Source organism: Trichomycterus rosablanca, chromosome 22 (assembly GCF_030014385.1).
Source record: "Trichomycterus rosablanca isolate fTriRos1 chromosome 22, fTriRos1.hap1, whole genome shotgun sequence".
Lineage (NCBI taxonomy): Eukaryota > Metazoa > Chordata > Actinopteri > Siluriformes > Trichomycteridae > Trichomycterus > Trichomycterus rosablanca.
In genome coordinates this window covers 17,803,146-17,821,658 of record NC_086009.1, presented here as the reverse complement: position 1 = coordinate 17,821,658, position 18,513 = coordinate 17,803,146, and the positions used below count along the sequence as shown (strand labels likewise).

Genomic DNA, 18,513 nt, shown 5'->3' with positions numbered 1-18,513 from the left:
GGTGGTTAAAGATTTATTTGCTATTAGAGTCTCTTACCTTCAGCCTTCCAAATTCACAGGCCAGGTCAAGAGGAGTCTTCTTGGCCTTGTTAGCAGCGCAGGGGTTGGACTGGTGCTGCAGCAGCATCTCTGACTAAATTGGAAAGAAAATGAATGGAAGGTGACTTTAGTTTAGTCGTCCTTTGGATAAATGCATCTAGCTAAATGCCATGAATGTACATAACAGTGATGATCAGATTTACTCAGTTACTAACTTTAACAGCAATGACATCTTGATCTATACTGGCAAACTCAGAGTGTTAAAGCTGATTCCATGTACATTAAACCAGAATCCACCTAAAATGCAACTTTTTTTAACTCCTTCAAAATAAATTCATATTTTATTGTTGTAGTCAAGGTCTGGTAAATTCACTCGACCCTTTTTAAGCCTTTTCCAGCATTTCCAGTACCATGGGAACCCTAAACATTACAGTCAGCCATGTGACACAATAGCAAAAATAGCCGGACTGAAAAAGCTGATAGTGTGATTCTCACAGTCAAACATAGTAAAATATTCCACATACAAAGACCCAGCTGGTTTTTAAGATAATTGATGGTTTGCTTTTGTTCTGCACTGCTGACGGTGAAAGCCTCACCCAAAGAAAGCACACTCACACGGTTCCCAGAGCTGATCTGGTGGATGAGAAAAAACGAAGAATGTCTTTGGCAGGAGGTGCAGATGGAGAACGGGCAGTTCTAATGCTCAGCTACATCATTACTGTGACTGATCACTAAGAATCCTTCTCACTGCCCCCAACTGCACAGATAACTTAATTCCACCAAATCTATCCCAAGACAGTAAGAATCTGCGCTTTTGGTCGGAATCACATAACCAGAACAGATGTACCCATTAATATTTGTGAATAAACATCTACAAACATGTCTATAAACATTTATAGCACTTACAGAAATGTTCTAACTTGTATTTATGACATTTTGTGCTCTAGAAAAGAACTGAATTCCAACACTCACTACATCGTAGTGTCCATACTGTGCAGCGAGGTGTAGTGGAATCTGGCCGTCCAGCGCAGCTCCATTCACCGAGGCTCCAGATCTGAGCAGCATGAGCACCGAGTCAGCTTTCCCCTGCCACGCAGCATAATGCAGTGGACGCATACCTGCAGAAGAAAGCACAGCAGGCATTCATTCATTAAAAAGTCAAATATGGGAGGGTTCTTTAAAAAGTTTTCCACACTTTTTTTTAACTATATTTATTAGGAATTTGGTGTGTGCTTATATTCTAACCATTGCCGTCCTTGATGTCCACAGTGGCCTGAGCCTCCAGCAACAGAGAGAGTAGATCTGTTGTTCCTGTTAAAGCAGCATGATGCAACGCAGAAAACCTGAGCAAGAAATCAGAGGGTTAGAAACAAGAAGAGAAAGAAGGCTTTGCTACACCTAGAAGCACTGCTTTAAAACTCTTGTTCACTAGTAACACAGTACAGGATCACTTAAGACTTGCAGCCTTCCACAGATGGATGTGAAACTCCCACATGATGTTGGCATTTTTAGGACCAGCATTAGACATTCCAGAAAGAAAAACTGACATGGCATCAGTTTGCAGAACAATTTAAATGAGCTTCACTGTTGTTTAGATAAGAAGAATAGCTCAAGTAACTGCTGCTTTAATACAAATCTATTATACTGTAGGTTCTAACTTCTTAGATATGCCAAACAGTTTGGCTATAAGGTTAAGGGACATAAATGTGCTTTGATATACCTTCCATGAAATTAGTTCAGTAGTAAATTTATTTCCTTTTTATATTTAAAAAGAAAATTATCATTCCCAGACAATCATTTAAATCCTGTGGATTGATCATTTAAAGATTTAAAGATTTAACTACAGGAGATTAAAACAACATTAACGTTGGATGTTTTCTTTCAGCCTGACAGATAAAAGCACAGTTTAAACACAACAGGCCTCTCTAACAGAAGAGCATCATACCAAGAGTCCATAGCAACACTTGCTGTTGCAGCCCCCCTTACCAAAACATACATTTGGAAAGGTTCCCAAAGGTCAGCAAGAGCTATACGGGTCGTGTCTGTTTTTGCCGTCATTTCTTCAGACGTCAGGCTGCATTTGACGGCTCTTGGCGGCGGGGCAATGGTGGACAAAGGACAACACTTCTATCGGTGCCCCTCAGACAGGCACCGGCCTTTCACATATAGCAATTCCAACACTGCGTGCTATGGAAACCGCCCCACACAAATCCCAACTGTCCCCCGAAATGTCAAAGGAGGCTCAAATATTAATTTGTCTCAGGAGGAGGCAAAACCGTTAAACCAGTGGCTTCCAACCTTTTTATCAACTGGGACATAACAGTGGCTTATAGCCAGTCTCATGGATGACGTATAGCCAAACGTTTTTCTATAGTCCTGTATCCCAAAAAGCTTGAGGAGGGTGCTGTCTGTTGCCCCTGTGCATGAGGACTCCCATGGCCTGCACAGAACCATGATCTCATCCCCACTCACCACCTTACTGGAACAACAGTCCCAAGCCAAGTCTTACAAATGCTCATTTAATGAAATAGGCAGAAATTCGCACATACGTACTGCTAAATTTGGGGAAAAGCCATTTCAGAAAAGTGGAGGCTGTTCTATCCGCACAGTAAACGCTAAATCTATATTAATGCCCGTCGTTTAAGAATAAGCTTGCAATCAGGTGTGAATAAACTTCTGATCGTAATCGATCACTGTACAGTGGACGTTTTCCTACTTGCCTTTTCTTGCTTTACTTATTACGCAAAGCAACACACGCAAGATGGAAATTCAAATAATTACACAACACATGATACCGTAGGTGGCACACAAATGGAAATTTAGCTCATGAATTGACTGGCACAAACCTGTATCAGTTTTCGATCAGGCACTGCCTCTGCCTGCAGCTGGATGAGTCAGTGTCCTCCTTAAATCCACAGATTGCGTTTACACTTGGTAAGTCTGTGGGCATGTGCTGCGCTTAAATTAACTGCAATATTTAAAAGGCTGTGCTCAAATCTGCAGTCTTGTTTTGAGATCAAGTCTTCCATGACCAGTAAATTAAATCACATGTATGTTTTAATTAAGGTAAATAAAAGCAATGTACTTCTTGAAGTGTCAGAGCTGTAAACAGGTCTAGTGGGTAGAGCTTTGGGCTATCAACTGAAAGGTTGAGAGTTTGAATCCCAGCTTTGCCATTTAGCCACTGTTTGGCCCCTGAGCAAGGCTCTTAACCCTCTCGGTTCTAGGGGCGCCGTACGATGGCTGACCCTGGGATCTGACCCCAGCTTCCAAAGAGCTGGGATATGCGAAAAAGAATTTCATTGTACTGTACGCATGTGTATGTATATATGACAAATAAAGGCTTTCTATCTGTTCAATCTATTCTATTATGGGCCAGCAGGAGGCAGGAGTGCTGGTTTCTTTAATTGGCTTCTCATGGGCAGTCTCTGCGCCTCATTAAGACTTATTTCACGTCAACCAATGAGGTCTCTTTATATATCATGATCATATGACCTCATGACCCAGCCTTTCACGTGATCCTTTACTCTTGTAGGTTTGTTTTATGCCGGGTTGTAGGTCAGGTCAGGCAGCTGCCTGGTTTCTCCCTCTGACTGCAGAAGTTTCCAGAAGTTGTGTTGTCACTCACTGGTGGACTGAGTAGCTGGCACTACTGACAACTGTCTTGCAATTGCCAGGGGCTTTAGTGATTATGAGCCCATACGCCAATCGCATGGCTTTTTGTGTTTATGGACGATTCCTGACAATCGCCTCCTTTTTCTGTCTTGCCTTGTGAGGGTCAGTCGCTTTGGCTACAAGCATCTGCTAAATGCCGTAAATGTATATCAAAAAGTGCACACACCAATGGTCAGCCTTCTGTCGTAATTCACAAGGTTAATTTGTTTCATGTGTTTTTCTTTAGCACAATGAGGTCACAGAAACTGTCATCACTGCAATAAGCTGCGTGGAACTTTGTAAACACTCCCATCTAATCAGTTATAGCCAAACTTCCACCCCAAACACTCAATGCTGACCACCACTTCACAGCCCCAGCACCTCCCCCATCCACCCTTCACTCAGTGCACAAAAAAAAGCACTTCAATCTTGCATTGCCCTGGTTCTGATATATGGGGTCAATGTCCCGTCACTTGACCCTTTGAGGCCCATCCTACAGCCTCTGTTGACTTAGAACTGCTTTTATTGGTTGCTGGTTTAGCAGTTCGGTGTGTGACGGCTTTCTTTAGGTTTCAAGGCAACCCAAAAGTAAGAAAGAAATGCACACGGTTCTCAAAGGGGTTTCTGAAACATACATTTTATTACTGTAGACATCTATAGAGCTGCGTATAATGTGGACATTGTTATTGTAGAAAAACTAGACCTTTAGCCTACATTCTGAAAAGCGTGTAGCTTAAATTGCAAAGAACTGGTCACTAGTGGGCATGCACACTACACAATTTAATCACCTGAACATCTCCACAAAGTTGAATCAGTTCATCTGGACACAAGTTTGTTGTAGAGATACGTTTCGTCACTCAATCCGAATTGTCTTCTTCAGTCAGATTCGGATTGAGTGACGAAACGTATCTCTACAACAAACTTGTGTCCAGATGAACTGATTCAACTTTGTGGATTTGTGTACCTGGATTATTGAGCATGCATCAACAAACACCTAAACATCATTACAGTCTTGAGATTTCATAGATTTTTGTAGATGTTTTTATCATCTGGTTAAAACACACATTTTTGTCCAAAATATTGAGGGCTATCCAAATATATTACTCTAACAGAACTTTCCAATTCCTCCTCAGTAATTACGATTGACTTCTCTTTGCCCATATAAATACGACTAGTTTTTCTGCACATGAGCAGTCTCTTTGACAAATTCAGGAAGAAAATTCAAAACTATCACCTTATAATGAGGGGACATTTGTCCAGGTGGTCGGGTGAAATTCAAGAACCACCCAAAGACAGGTCGGTTAGTCCTCAGCCAAGCAAGAACTAAGCCAAGTTTTAAGGCTGGCACACGATTTCCATCATGTGCCAGACTTTATTGAAATAGTAATGAATGGTTGGACTTGGTGTTTCTTTGTTTTGGTGTGTTTCAATCATTTCGTCACAGAAATAGAACAGTTGCAAAATCATGAAATCCCAAGGCTGCCATGACATGTAAATCTAATTTCAAAAATAAGTTGGAATAGTAGGTGAAATTACATAAAAACAGAAAGCACTGATTGTCTTTAATTGTGAAATAATAAAAATAAAACACCTGTTGTGGAACTTTTTAAAGGCAAAAGAGTGAATAGAAAACAGGTGATGCTTTCAGGACCGAGTATAAAAGGGTTAATAACAAAAGGCTCAGATGTTTGAAAGCAAGGATGCGACGAGTCACACCGCAAAGTATTTTTTTTTTATTTAATAGGATTTTAACATCATGTTTTACACACTTTGGTTCCATTCATGACAGGACAGGTCGTTACTGGTTACACAAGATTCATCAGTTCACGTTTAATGTTAAACACAGTCATGGACAATTTTGTATCACCGATTTACCTCACTTGCATGTCTTTGGATTGTGGGAGGAAACCGGAGCTCCTGGAGGAAACTTACGCAGACACGGGGAGAACATGCAAACTCCACACAAAAAGGACCCGGATTTTACCATCTATAAAATCCCTCATTAATACGGTTAGGTGTTTTGGCCATATAGTGTAAAGGTCACAATAGACAAATAACTTACCCATCTGGATCTTGATAATTAACATTCAGTCTCTTGCTTGAGCCCAATAGCTCTGCAAAACAGAAACAGAAATACACTCAGGTCACTAGAATGAAAAATCACTAATCACTAATCCCCAAAACACAGTGTACCTACATTTATACATTACATTTATATGTATGGCATATATAGATGCTTTTTATGCAAAGCGACTTAGAATTGTTACCAAGTACAATAGTGTGGGGGCAGTGGTGGGGCTTGAACAAGAGACCTTCTGATCACTGGTTGAGTACCTAAACCACTAAGGTTCCACTATCACAGACTTTAAGCCCATGGCTACATAAAGCTTGATTGACTGTGCACAGTAACAATCAAGTTCCAGCAGCTTTCAATTCACAGCTGGTCATTTTTGTTTATTCCTGGATCACATTTAGCCACCTAGACCGGGCGTGTCAGGTCTTATTCTTATACACAAAGGACTGGTGTGGATGCAGGTTTTCATCCCAACCAGGCAGGTGCTTTACATGCAGGAGTGTGTGTTTGCTTTTGTGTATTCATTGATCACTTTATTCTTTCCTCAGGAGTTCTGTGTATGTGCATAGCAGGACGCAGGAACAGACTCAATAATAAACCTGTTAAAGTGTGCGCACTCACTACAAACCCTGAACTTTCAGGTTTAAACTCCTGTTCACACTTGCAGAAATGCTGAGGTAAAGAACTTTACAAATGATACCAACACTACAAATACACCCACACGGTAGCAAACGTAGCAATTTTAAATGACAGCAAACTATAATAGAGAGCTAAAAAATACACCCCTCAGCATTTTGGACAGGCCCAATTTTGGTGTGCATGTTTACAAAACTTTCTTTTATTACTGGTTGGCTGGTTTGTTAAATCCGTCAGTATTTGCATGATTCTTTTTTTAGTCTAAATTATTAGCTCATGAAGCAGAGAGATCTCTGTGGCGGCCTGTCCAGGGTGTTAGCGTATTTTGAATGGTATAGTTACACACTATGTAGCACACAGGATAAAATACATATCACCAAAATACAGGTCAGTGAAGTGTAAGCTTGTGTCTCACAAATAAAAACAATACACTAAAAGTAAATATGATCTGCTTTTAAGTATAGGTATAAGGTATAAACTGCAGACTGGTCTGGTATTAGAAAAAAAATCTCTGTACTGGAAAAAAAACCTGAAATAAATGGTACGTCTACTTCTAAAACATTTACTTTCAACACTTGGATTGTTGACTGACATTTTAAATCGAGCATGCTGACACACTCAATTTCTACGCTGTTCTCACAGTTTTTATGACTTTTTCCAGACGTCAAAACTGGTTAAGAAAACGGCAGCATGACTTAGAAGGGAGAAACTGTAAACTGTGCCAAATCAACTGTGTCAATTCCTAAAATGCAGGCAAAAGAAAAATAATAAATGTACGAGGGTTCTTTAAAAAGTTTCCACACTTTTTTAAACTCTATTTATTAAGAATTTCAAAAACAAATGACATTCTGATGCATTGTTCCAGCATCGCACCAACTTTTTAATGCCATCAGTAAAAAATGTTTTTGGTTAAACGTGTAGCCACTGATGCACCGCTGCTTCCACATCATCATCACATGAAAATCTTCTTTTCCTTAAAGCTTTTTTGAGTGTCCAAAAAGGTGGAAATCAGATGGTGCTGAATTCAGACTATAAGTGTCTCTCACAACTTTTTGAAGATCCCTCGTAAAGGGTACGTCCTATTTCTAAAACATTTACTTTCAACACTCGGCTTGTTGACTGACATTTTAAATCGAGCATGTTGACACGCTCAGTTTCCACGCTGTTCTCGCAGTTTTATATGACTTTTTCCAGACGTCAAAACTGGTTAAGAAAAAGGCAGCATAACGAAGGGTGAAACTGTAAACTGTGCCAAATCAGTTATGTGGACCAGACTGATCTGCTGTGTCAATACCTGAGTTTATATACAGTGTATCACAAAAGTGAGTACACCCCTCACATTTCTGCAAATATTTCATTATATCTTTTCATGGGACAACACTATAGACATGAAACTTGGATATAACTTAGAGTAGTCAGTGTACAACTTGTATAGCAGCGTAGATTTACTGTCTTCTGAAAATAACTCAACACACAGCCATTAATGTCTAAATAGCTGGCAACATAAGTGAGTACACCCCACAGTGAACATGTCCAAATTGTGCCCAAATGTGTCGTTGTCCCTCCCTGGTGTCATGTGTCAAGGTCCCAGGTGTAAATGGGGAGCAGGGCTGTTAAATTTGGTGTTTTGGGTACAATTCTCTCATACTGGCCACTGGATATTCAACATGGCACCTCATGGCAAAGAACTCTCTGAGGATGTGAGAAATAGAATTGTTGCTCTCCACAAAGATGGCCTGGGCTATAAGAAGATTGCTAACACCCTGAAACTGAGCTACAGCATGGTGGCCAAGGTCATACAGCGGTTTTCCAGGAAAGGTTCCACTCGGAACAGGCTTCGCCAGGGTCGACCAAAGAAGTTGAGTCCACGTGTTCGGCGTCATATCCAGAGGTTGGCTTTAAAAAATAGACACATGAGTGCTGCCAGCATTGCTGCAGAGGTTGAAGACGTGGGAGGTCCGCCTGTCAGTGCTCAGACCATACGCCGCACACTGCATCAACTCGGTCTGCATGGTCGTCATCCCAGAAGGAAGCTGACGCACAAGAAAGCCTGCAAACAGTTTGCTGAAGACAAGCAGTCCAAGAACATTGATTACTGGAATGCCCTGTGATCTGACGAGACCAAGATAAACTTGTTTGGCTCAGATGGTGTCCAGCATGTGTGGCGGCGCCCTGGTGAGAAGTACCAAGACAACTGTATCTTGCCTACAGTCAAGCATGGTGGTGGTAGCATCATGGTCTTGGGCTGCATGAGTGTTGCTGGCACTGGGGCACTGGGGAGCTGCAGTTCATTGAGGGAAACATGAATTCCAACATGTACTGTGACATTCTGAAACAGAGCATGATCCCCTCCCTTCGAAAACTGGGCCTCATGGCAGTTTTCCAACAGGATAACGACCCCAAACACAACCTCCAAGATGACAACTGCCTTGCTGAGGAAGCTGAAGGTAAAGGTGATGGACTAAACCCAATTGAGCACCTGTGGCGCATCCTCAAGTGGAAGGTGGAGGAGTTCAAGGTGTCTAACATCCACCAGCTCCTTGATGTCATCATGGAGGAGTGGAAGAGGATTCCAGTAGCAACCTGTGCAGCTCTGGTGAATTCCATGCCCAGGAGGGTTAAGGCAGTGCTGGATAATAATGGTGGTCACACAAAATATTGACACTTTGGGCACAATTTGGACATGTTCACTGTGGGGTGTACTCACTTATGTTGCAGCTATTTAGACATTAATGGCTGTGTGTTGAGTTATTTTCAGAAGACAGTAAATCTACACTGCTATACAAGCTGTACACTGACTACTCTAAGTTATATCCAAGTTTCATGTCTATAGTGTTGTCCCATGAAAAGATATAATGAAATATTTGCAGAAATGTGAGGGGTGTACTCACTTTTGTGATACACTGTGTATATATATATATGTATTTGTGAATTTTCCCATGATTGCCACAGTGAGTACTGAAGACAGATTAAACTAGAAAGCTAACATTAACTCGTTATCTGTGCTGTCTGTTAATGCATAGCCAACCAGATTGAAGGGTCAGAAAACTGCACAGCGCTAACAGAACTACATCCAGTTAACATTCGCCACCTCGCAAAAGGAGAAAGTTTTCCCTCTGTTCCATTCTCAGCATGGTGTTCATGCATGGCTTGAGTTTCTTTGCTCTGCAGTGCTTTGTGTGGCTCTATTGGTCTATTTGTCTAGCATTTGCTAGCTAGCTAAAACACAAACCAATCAAATTCCAACAGTAAAACAAATCAAACCTTACATTATTCCCAACAAATAAGCTGTTTTAGATGGAACTGTTTGACAATACACAAGTTGTCCCAGTATCGTTTCCGATTTTTATGTGGTTAAATTCTGCCAGGGTTCTGATGAATGCCAGGAATTTCTGTATGTAGCTGAACACTCAACTAGAAACGACAAGGTTAAATAACAGTTCCTTTTATTGTGTAACAAACAGAGCAGTTCATTAACCTCTGACCTCGATTTGACCCTTGAGGCTAAGGTAATACATTGGGGAAGGAATAGTGGTCAAGCAGTCTTGTGTGAAGTCTTTTGATGTTCTGTAACGTGCCAAGATGTTTCTCTGATTTCTGCTAAACGTCTTGATACTACGGCAAAGTGAACTCCAAAAACCAGACGGTGAATTTTAATAATAATAAAAATAAATAAAATAAATAAATGTGTGTCGTCTCATGGGGATAAAATATTAATCACAGTAAAAAAAAAATAGTAGTAAGCCATAATCTAGCCAAATAATAGTGTGTTTTTAGATGCGACCACACTGTCATAGTAAATATGTGCTCATGGAATTGACATCTAGAGTCATGAACAAAGCAAAAAAGAATACAGAAAGAACAAAAGCTGAGAGAACTGAATCAAACGGTAAGACAATTTCTAAATAATTTATTTCGAAAAGTAAGCTTGTGTACTAATGTTAGAGCTGGTGTTTATCCTGTGTTGTGGATTAAACTCATTTGCCTATAAAAACAGGCCCATAGAGACGAGCAAAGCAAAAAAAATCTTCTCATGTTAGAATAAACACTTTCCTGTTGCACCATTTGGGAGCCACTGCTACAATCAGTGTGAATAGTTCTGACAAGCTTCATCTTCCCATTCTCAGGGCACACCTGGAGGCGAGTGAAAGAGCAATGACCTCAAAAGCAGTATTTGTTACCTAAATTTTATGAGGCCAAAAGGGCAAGCCACAATGGTTGGACTGGAGTGAGACTGAGACCACAGACACTGGATACACCCACAACATGGAGCTACAAAGACAACCCGGTGCTCTTTATAGAGCTGTCACAGCACAGACTTTTAACTGACCATAACAAAGCAAAGGGCTTTTAAGCACGACTCCATTAGAGCTTCGGTACACAAGACCAGGTCTTTGACAGGATCTTTGTGCAACCCAGTTACCCATGATGATTAATGGAATGCTTTCTCGCAGTCACAAAATGTGTCTTTAAACAGGGTCTCTATTTTCCAAAGCTTTTTACACTTTAAATACTTCACTTGTTTTAAGACTAAATGCATAATTTATGTAGTACAGCTACTCAACCACAAGTATGCAACGTTGGGAAATTTTCTTTCCCTCTATGCATTTAGAAGTTTTACCCTTGGACGGCAATCAATCTCAAATTCCAGCCTTCATCTGTGGCGCAAAACCTAAACCAAATCTGTTGTAAAAATCTTCAACTAAATTTAGAAAAGCCTCCGCTCGTATCAAAACGACACAATTATATGTTTACCCCGAAATGCCGGCAACGCCTGGAAATGACTTGGTTTCTGACTGAACCTGCCGGAGCTTTAGGTCTGAGCAATAAGCATAAAATGCAGATCATTTTTCTCTGGCTCTGGTTGTTGGCAGGTTAATTATTCTCCATTGATAGAGAACTGTGGAAACTGGCACATTTGAATCTTATATGCTGTTTTTTTGTGCTTCCCACTGCAAGACGGTCCTAACAAACTGAGGTTCTGTCTGTCAGCTGCTTATTTTAAGACCTGGTCACACCAGAAACTGGTCGTTTATATGATTTAGGTAAACGACTACAGTCAGTTTAAGACTAGAAGAAATAAATTCAGGTTTTTAAAGGCTTCATAAATGCAACATAATGTTTCTTAAATAATTTGAGGAACCAAATGAATTTCTATAAGTTAAGGGATATATGATACACAAACGTCATGTTTCTATACATGTAGTTATTATAATTATGAATGTGTCTACCAAGTTGGTTTACTGACGATTTGTAAGAAACATGTAAGTCACAGCAGTCTTGGGATTTTCACCAACTCCTCGGTTCGAAACTCAGTGTTGCCTCCGGTCAGCTGGGCGCCATCTAGAGGGCATAATCGGCAGTGCCTGCAGCAGATACTAATTGGCCACCATATCTGCAGGGTGGGGGCCGGACTATGTGTGGGTGGGTGGGTCTTCATACGCTGTGTAAGGACCCTGTTTGGCAGAAGAGATGCCTGTGCAGAATGCAGGGGTGAGAAGTGGAGGGCTGTGCACGTTTCGGAAGAGGCGCGTACAGCAACGTGCTCTCCTCGGATGCAATCTGGTATCCCTCAGCAGCGGAAGACAAATTGAGTCGCTAAATCGGGTGGAAAATGGGGAGAAAATGCATAAAAAAACTGTTCTTTTACATAAATGATCAAATGGAACACATACGTCTGGGTAAAAAATATACACAGCGCATGTTTATATTGTGGCACTAAGATTTTACCTTAGTTAGCTGCTTCCTACAGCCACCAAAGCTTCAGACACAACCCTGATTGGTTCTTTGACCACCATACTTAGCAGAATTGACCAAGTTTAACTAAGTTTGTTGACCTTTCTGGCACAGACTTTTAAGTACCACCCACATATTCTAGGAAGGAGGACTATAACGTTCTATTATGGTATCATTTCAGCACCAAGTAATAGCTGCTTTACTCTGACAAACACAATGTTTAATCTCTTGTTTTGTTTTTGTTGGCTGGCTGATTATTCTCATACACGTCTCACAGAAAGCAGCAGATTTTATAAGTGCGTCGTCAATTTGCAATCATCTTAAAGGAAGGTCAGATCATTAAGCCATTGTTTTACAGTCTCTTGATTACAAGGAAGGAAGTCTGAACCCTTTTTCGGGAGCGGGGAAGGCAGTCGTGTGTGATGATTACAGAGGGACGAGGAAGCTCTGGCACATATTAGAAGAGGCAGATTCCATAGAGTTCAAATCTCTGAGCGGGCACAATAACACACTGCCATGGCAGACAGCGATTCAGACTAACAGAACACTGAGAATAACATATTCCTGCTTTCTACTACTTATCTACTAGGTAAATGAGACTAGTGTGTTCTTCTATATTTGTGTATATATAGGGCAGTGGTAGCTCAGCGGTTAAGGTACTGGACTAGCAATCAGAAGGGTGTTGGTTCAAGTCCCACCACCACCAAGTAGCCACTGTTGGGCCCCTGAGCAAGGCCCTTAACCCTTAATTGCTCAAAATTGTGTTCAGTCATAATTGTAAGTTGTTTTGGATAAAAGCGTCTGCTACATGCCAAAAATGTAAACATATATTTTTCTGAGTTTCGACAAGAAAGAAAATGTGAAATCTAGTTAGTCATGAGGACGTACTGTTCCAGTAAACAGTGCAAAAGATTTAAACCCAAAAATGGCCAGGTACGATCTTCAAGTTATATCTAGGAGAAGAAACCATGACTGTGATTGATGAATGTTCATAATAACATATTACAAATATAATATATTAACATAATACAAATTTTCAGAGAAAGTGCTGCATCATAATGAAAACTTTACAGTTAGATTACTAATTGTAAAAACCTTGATAATAATAAAAATAAAAAAAACTAAACAACACATGTAGGATGAGTGCAAGATAACAAGCTGTTGGCTAATTTCTGGTCAGCTGCAGAATTATTATTAACCAGGAAAGATGGGTAAGAACAATTAAAACTGTCTGTGGTTAATTACTTTACCTTGATTCACTAATCTTAAATACAATGTTTGGAGACTCAGGAATTTTCCACAGTGTAGAGGACAAACACCCGTAGGTGTAAAGGTGACGTGACCCTAGTGCCATTTAAACTAACCTGGTCACAAAAGAGTCAAAGTGGGGTCTGTTGACACAGGTTACATCAGGAGCACAAAGTTCTCCAGGGACAAAGCCAGGATTTAAGCTGGGCCTCTCATTCCACTTCCTTTCCCAGGGCCATTGTTTTACAAAGGTGGGAGTGTCAGCTATTATATGGCTATATCAGAGGAACTTTGATGGGCCTCAGTGTTTGATAAGAGACATCACAGAGCGCTAACCCAAACACTCAATACTTCTAAGCTTATTATTTTGCTTTTGTTCTCAATCATGTTCAATTGCACATGCTCACTTCATTCTGCACCCTTTAATGGTCTTACTTTGAGTCTAAATACTTGGGTAAAAATAAGCTGTATTTAAATAATCTTGTTTGGGCCGTATCTACTCATTGGTTAACTTCAAAATATTGGTAGATGACGCTGTGGTTTTTAAGAAAACAGCCTTTCTAATCTATATGTTAACCTGAAGCTTGCAGCTGAAAAATCATCCATAAAAAGTTGCATCATTTTTCAAGAGGTTCATTCAAAAATATTGTGTACACTAGTAAAAAAAAATACGAGGGATTTTCAAAAAGTTTCCGCACTTTTGTATTTTGGTTGGAAACGGTGAGGGTGGAAGGAGGAGAAATTGGTCGTGTCTAGGAGACTGAGAGACATTTACAGTCCGTATTTAGCGCCATCTGATTTCCACCTTTTTGGACGCCCAAAGAAGCTTTAAGGGGAAGCAGATTTTCATGTGATGATGATATGAAAGCAGCGGTGCATCCGTGGCTACACGCTCAACCAAAAATATTTTTTGCTGATGGCATTAAAAAGTTGGTACAACACTGGGAAAAATGCATCGGAGGGTGACGGTGTAGAAAAGTGATGGAATTTGTTTTTTAAATCGTATTAATTTTGTTGTTGGTATAGTCCCAAGAAAGTAAGAAATGCAAAGAAATAATTCCTTAAACATTATTGTCTTGGTGAGAGCATTAAAGGGTTAAGCTCTTCTCAAGCTCTTATTACTTCTGCCATGTGTTGGAAATCTACAAGTTCTGCAATGCTGCACTAAAGACAAATTCACTCACCTAATTTGGTGCAACTTTAGAAAAACCCTTTTACTGTACTTAAGGTTTTATTTTCCCCCTTACATCGTCTTTTATCAGGGTTTTAGCAAAGCAGTGTGTGCACTTAGACCGTCGCTTATTTGTCCCAGAGTGTGCTGGGGAAAATACAAAGCACCATAATAAGTCACTTTGGCTAAGAATGTCTGTAAATGTAAATGGATTTTCCTAATCCAAGTTCATCCCCTCTGTACAGAAGATTGTAGATGTTTAGTCACATAAATGCCATATAACTATTCAAGGTAATCCAGACAGTTAACTGCATCAGCATTGCTTTTGTGCTTCTTTAGATTACTGGCAGAAAGCCTCAACAGCACAAACATGATAAAACCTTAAAGACACACTACACTAATTTACTCAACCATCAGCGTTTTAAAATACCAGTACATGTACAATACACAGCAATAAACACAATGATTTTAAGTATATGTAGAACACGCTTAAACAATAAACCCGCACCAGCTGCAATATGCCCAGGAGCGATGGATTCTTATCTCCTGACATCACCCCTTCTATTCTTTTTTACTTTATTCAAGTACACAGTGTTATATTGCACTTAGCACAATGGCTGGCATGCTCAGAGTGAGGAAAATTCCAGAGAAATGGCTGTGAAAAAACTACCAAAGCCAGAGCAGTTGTGACTCACGATTTACAGCGTGTAACACAGTATTGAGGCATAATCGACCCATTTTTCCTTTGTGTTGTGGGGTCGTCTTCTGAATTTCACTTACTGCAAACAGGCCTGAAACTTTTCCCTCAGTTGTAAAAGGGCTTCACTAAGTGCGCATGGTTTTCATAATAACTAGTGCACAATGTTAAGAATTGGGGGTTCTGCTTTTTCTTTTTAATTAAAATCCCACGTGCTCAAAAACAGCAACTTTTTCCTGTCGACTACAGACAGAAACAAAAGGCTGAATGGACTGACTGGATACTAATTGAGCACGTAGGGTGCTGCTTTAAAAAGGTGACCTGCTGAACCAAGCGGCCTCTGTTCCTCAGCGACATTCCACCAGGAAACAGAGCTAGCGATGTGCGTCACAGAGATTAACACTGAATGGTCGTTCAAACGGCAAAAACATGGGTGTCCATGAGAAATCTCGGTAAGATTGGCTGAACAGGATCTGGTCGTCTGGTTTAGTAATAACAAAAGAAATAACAACAACTCAACAAACTAGTGAGAAATGTGTGATTAACGTAAATTCACAAATCCACCTTAAAGAATGTTCAGTTCTTTAGATTCAAAGTAAGGACATTTATCAGCCTTGGGATTTCAGTTATTTGTATAAATGTTCTTTTTCTGTGACTGATTAAAACAAATAATTTGTCCAAAAACTTTTTTAACTTCTATAAATATGATAAAATACACACAGCAACTTAGATTTTAAAATTTAGTGATGTAAAAAACTTTATATAAGAGTAACATTGTGGCCTGGTCTCTTCATTCCTTAATACTATTTATGATAGACTATAGCTGGTGACTTCTCTGTGCCCTTATAAATAGCACTAGTTTGTCTACACACATAAGACTAAACAGTAATCATTGAAAACGGAAAGTCTAGAAAGCTTGGTTTGTATCTTAAAAAGCAGCTCCTTATAAGTCAGGAGTCAACTGAAGTCGTTTCTAGGGAATTTTAGGTCCCGGGATCATCTGCATAAACAACTGTCCATAAAAAACATGGAACAATGATCTTGTAAGCTTTTCGAATAGCATCCTTGAAGTCCTGATGTAACCCTAGAAAGAATATATGGACTGTACTAAAAAGATAGTGACTGAAAACCAACAAGTGTGGTTAACAGAGTTATGCTAGAAGCTCACTGATGGATATTAAAAGGGGCTGTGAAAATAACAAAGGGACAATATATATATATATATATATATATATATATATATATACATAATATATAGAGGTGTGCAGTATGTATATTTTTCAAACGCTTTAGTCATATGTTTAAAAAAACTTAATGAACTTAATTTATAAAAGAGAAAAACCCCAAAACTGGTATGACATATTTGTTGATTACAAAGGGAACTAAATCAGAATGGTGATTTCAGTATTGCCAAACATAATACTGAATCATATTAGTTATTACTGTGCAGTCACATATGAGAGAAATATCAACATGTTAGCAACCAAATCCATTATTTACTTAAATTCACACAAACAGTGGAGCCAAAATGATATCATTTGCACCATTCGACATGCCAGCCACAAAACCGGTCGGCTGACATTCACTGCTGAAAATCTGTGATGTTGCCATGACATGGCATGGGTGACACGGCAGCCCTCAGGACAGCAAGAGCCAACCTGTCCTGGGCCATGAGAGAGGCAAACACAACCCAGGCACACCCAGACAACAACTGCACATGGTTTAAAGCACAGAACAAACATAAAATGAAAAGCAGTTAAGAGCTACCTATAATAATCAGCAACGTTAACCTCAGATAGGTTAAACTTCAATGGTGCACTTGGATACTCCTGCCCCAGTTTATCTGACCTGTTTAAAAATGTCAGGTTCAAGGGTTGCTATTAATTTGTCTTATCACTCCTAGGAATCTTGTATAAAGGGTTTTGACAAATGTGCTGTTAAGAGAAATCTCCTTTTTTGAGTTGGACATTTATGAAGCAAATTTATGGCAGCGGCATGCCATAAGTAACTCATTGCTTAGTAACCGTGCCAATGTTTATCACTTAGCTTTAAGGATGTCAACATATTTCATATTTGTACAGTGTAGTCAACAAATGCGTGTTTATTTTACTAATTGCATCTACGCAGCCAAATTATGTTGTGCATAATGACAGTGTGTAGTATTTTCCTTCGTTCTATGTGAGGCAGGCTGAGTGGTTACACCAACAGGCCTTTGAGTGCAAATGGCTTGCATAACTTGACCACTAGAGCAAGAGAAGGGTGGACGACCTTGAAAACCTGTCACATTATTATTTAATTGCCTTTTATAGATCAGGCCTTGGTTCAAAGTATTTCTTAGGAACAACAACAGCAGTTTGATTTCATGTGTAGAGCTGAAATGACTGAAGTATGACACAAAAATGATGAAATAGTAGCAACACAACACCAGTGGGTCATCCTTACACATCACAGCATCACTACACCCTTAATCACAGAGATCTTTAGATGATAGGCCGCCAGGGTTGATTTTATACCCGTCTATGTACATCTTAAAGGAAATGGCAGGTGGAGACATTCCATACTGAACTGACATGAGCACTCAATTACTCAGAGCGTGTGTGCGTGTATATATATATGCACTGTATGGCCTGCATGTGGACTAGGGCTGGGCGATATGGATCAAAAATAATATCTCGATATTTTTTCGCTGAACGGCGATATACGATATATATCTTGATATTTTTTTATCCCATAAGGTAATAACAAAAAAACACTTCTGAGACAAAGCTACATGTTCCAAATTTTTTACAGGCACTTTTATTAAAATTCATGCTGGGGAAGCTTCACACAAGAACTATTTTTACTTAAATAAAAAAAAGAGCTATTCTAAGAAAAAGAAAGTTGTTTCTAAGGTATCTCCTGTCGTGTAATGTGAATTCCAACTAGAGATGTGCATTTCCTGCAGAAAATGCGAGTGTGATTGCGGTGCAGCGGTTGGGCGTGGCAGGTGAGAGGGGGTGCGTATCCCCTTGCTGTATTTAAGTCGGGGTGTCATCAGTGGGCTTTACGATTTAGAGTTGGAACGGCATTGATATCTCAAACTTTAAAAAAATGAATGGAAGTGAATGGGACTAAAAAACGGGCGTGGCAGGTGGACATGGGTTCATATCCCCATGCTGTATGTGAGTCGGGGTTACATCAGTGGGAAGTGAGCGTATCTAAATGCTGTATAGAAGAGCTGCAGTGTGTGGGGGGGGTGAAGACTCACACAGGCGACTC

The 18,513-nt window shown here is 39.9% G+C and overlaps 1 protein-coding gene across 8 annotated transcripts in view; it reads right to left on the bottom strand.

Annotated features, from left to right (window-relative positions):
- LOC134335931 (caskin-2) overlaps positions 1 to 18,513 on the bottom strand; it is a 43,433-nt gene that overhangs the window by 13,566 nt on the left and 11,354 nt on the right. For all 8 annotated transcript variants that reach the window (XR_010015665.1, XR_010015666.1, XR_010015667.1 and 5 more), the window contains exons 3-6: positions 5,756 to 5,807; positions 1,285 to 1,382; positions 1,012 to 1,157; positions 38 to 133 (exon numbers count right to left, since the gene is read on the bottom strand). Coding sequence is in view for 1 of the 8 variants with exons in the window: in XM_063018571.1 (XP_062874641.1) it covers positions 38 to 133; positions 1,012 to 1,157; positions 1,285 to 1,382; positions 5,756 to 5,807 (392 nt within the window). In the remaining 7 variants the exon portion in view is untranslated. The remainder of the gene's footprint in view (positions 1 to 37; positions 134 to 1,011; positions 1,158 to 1,284; positions 1,383 to 5,755; positions 5,808 to 18,513) is intronic.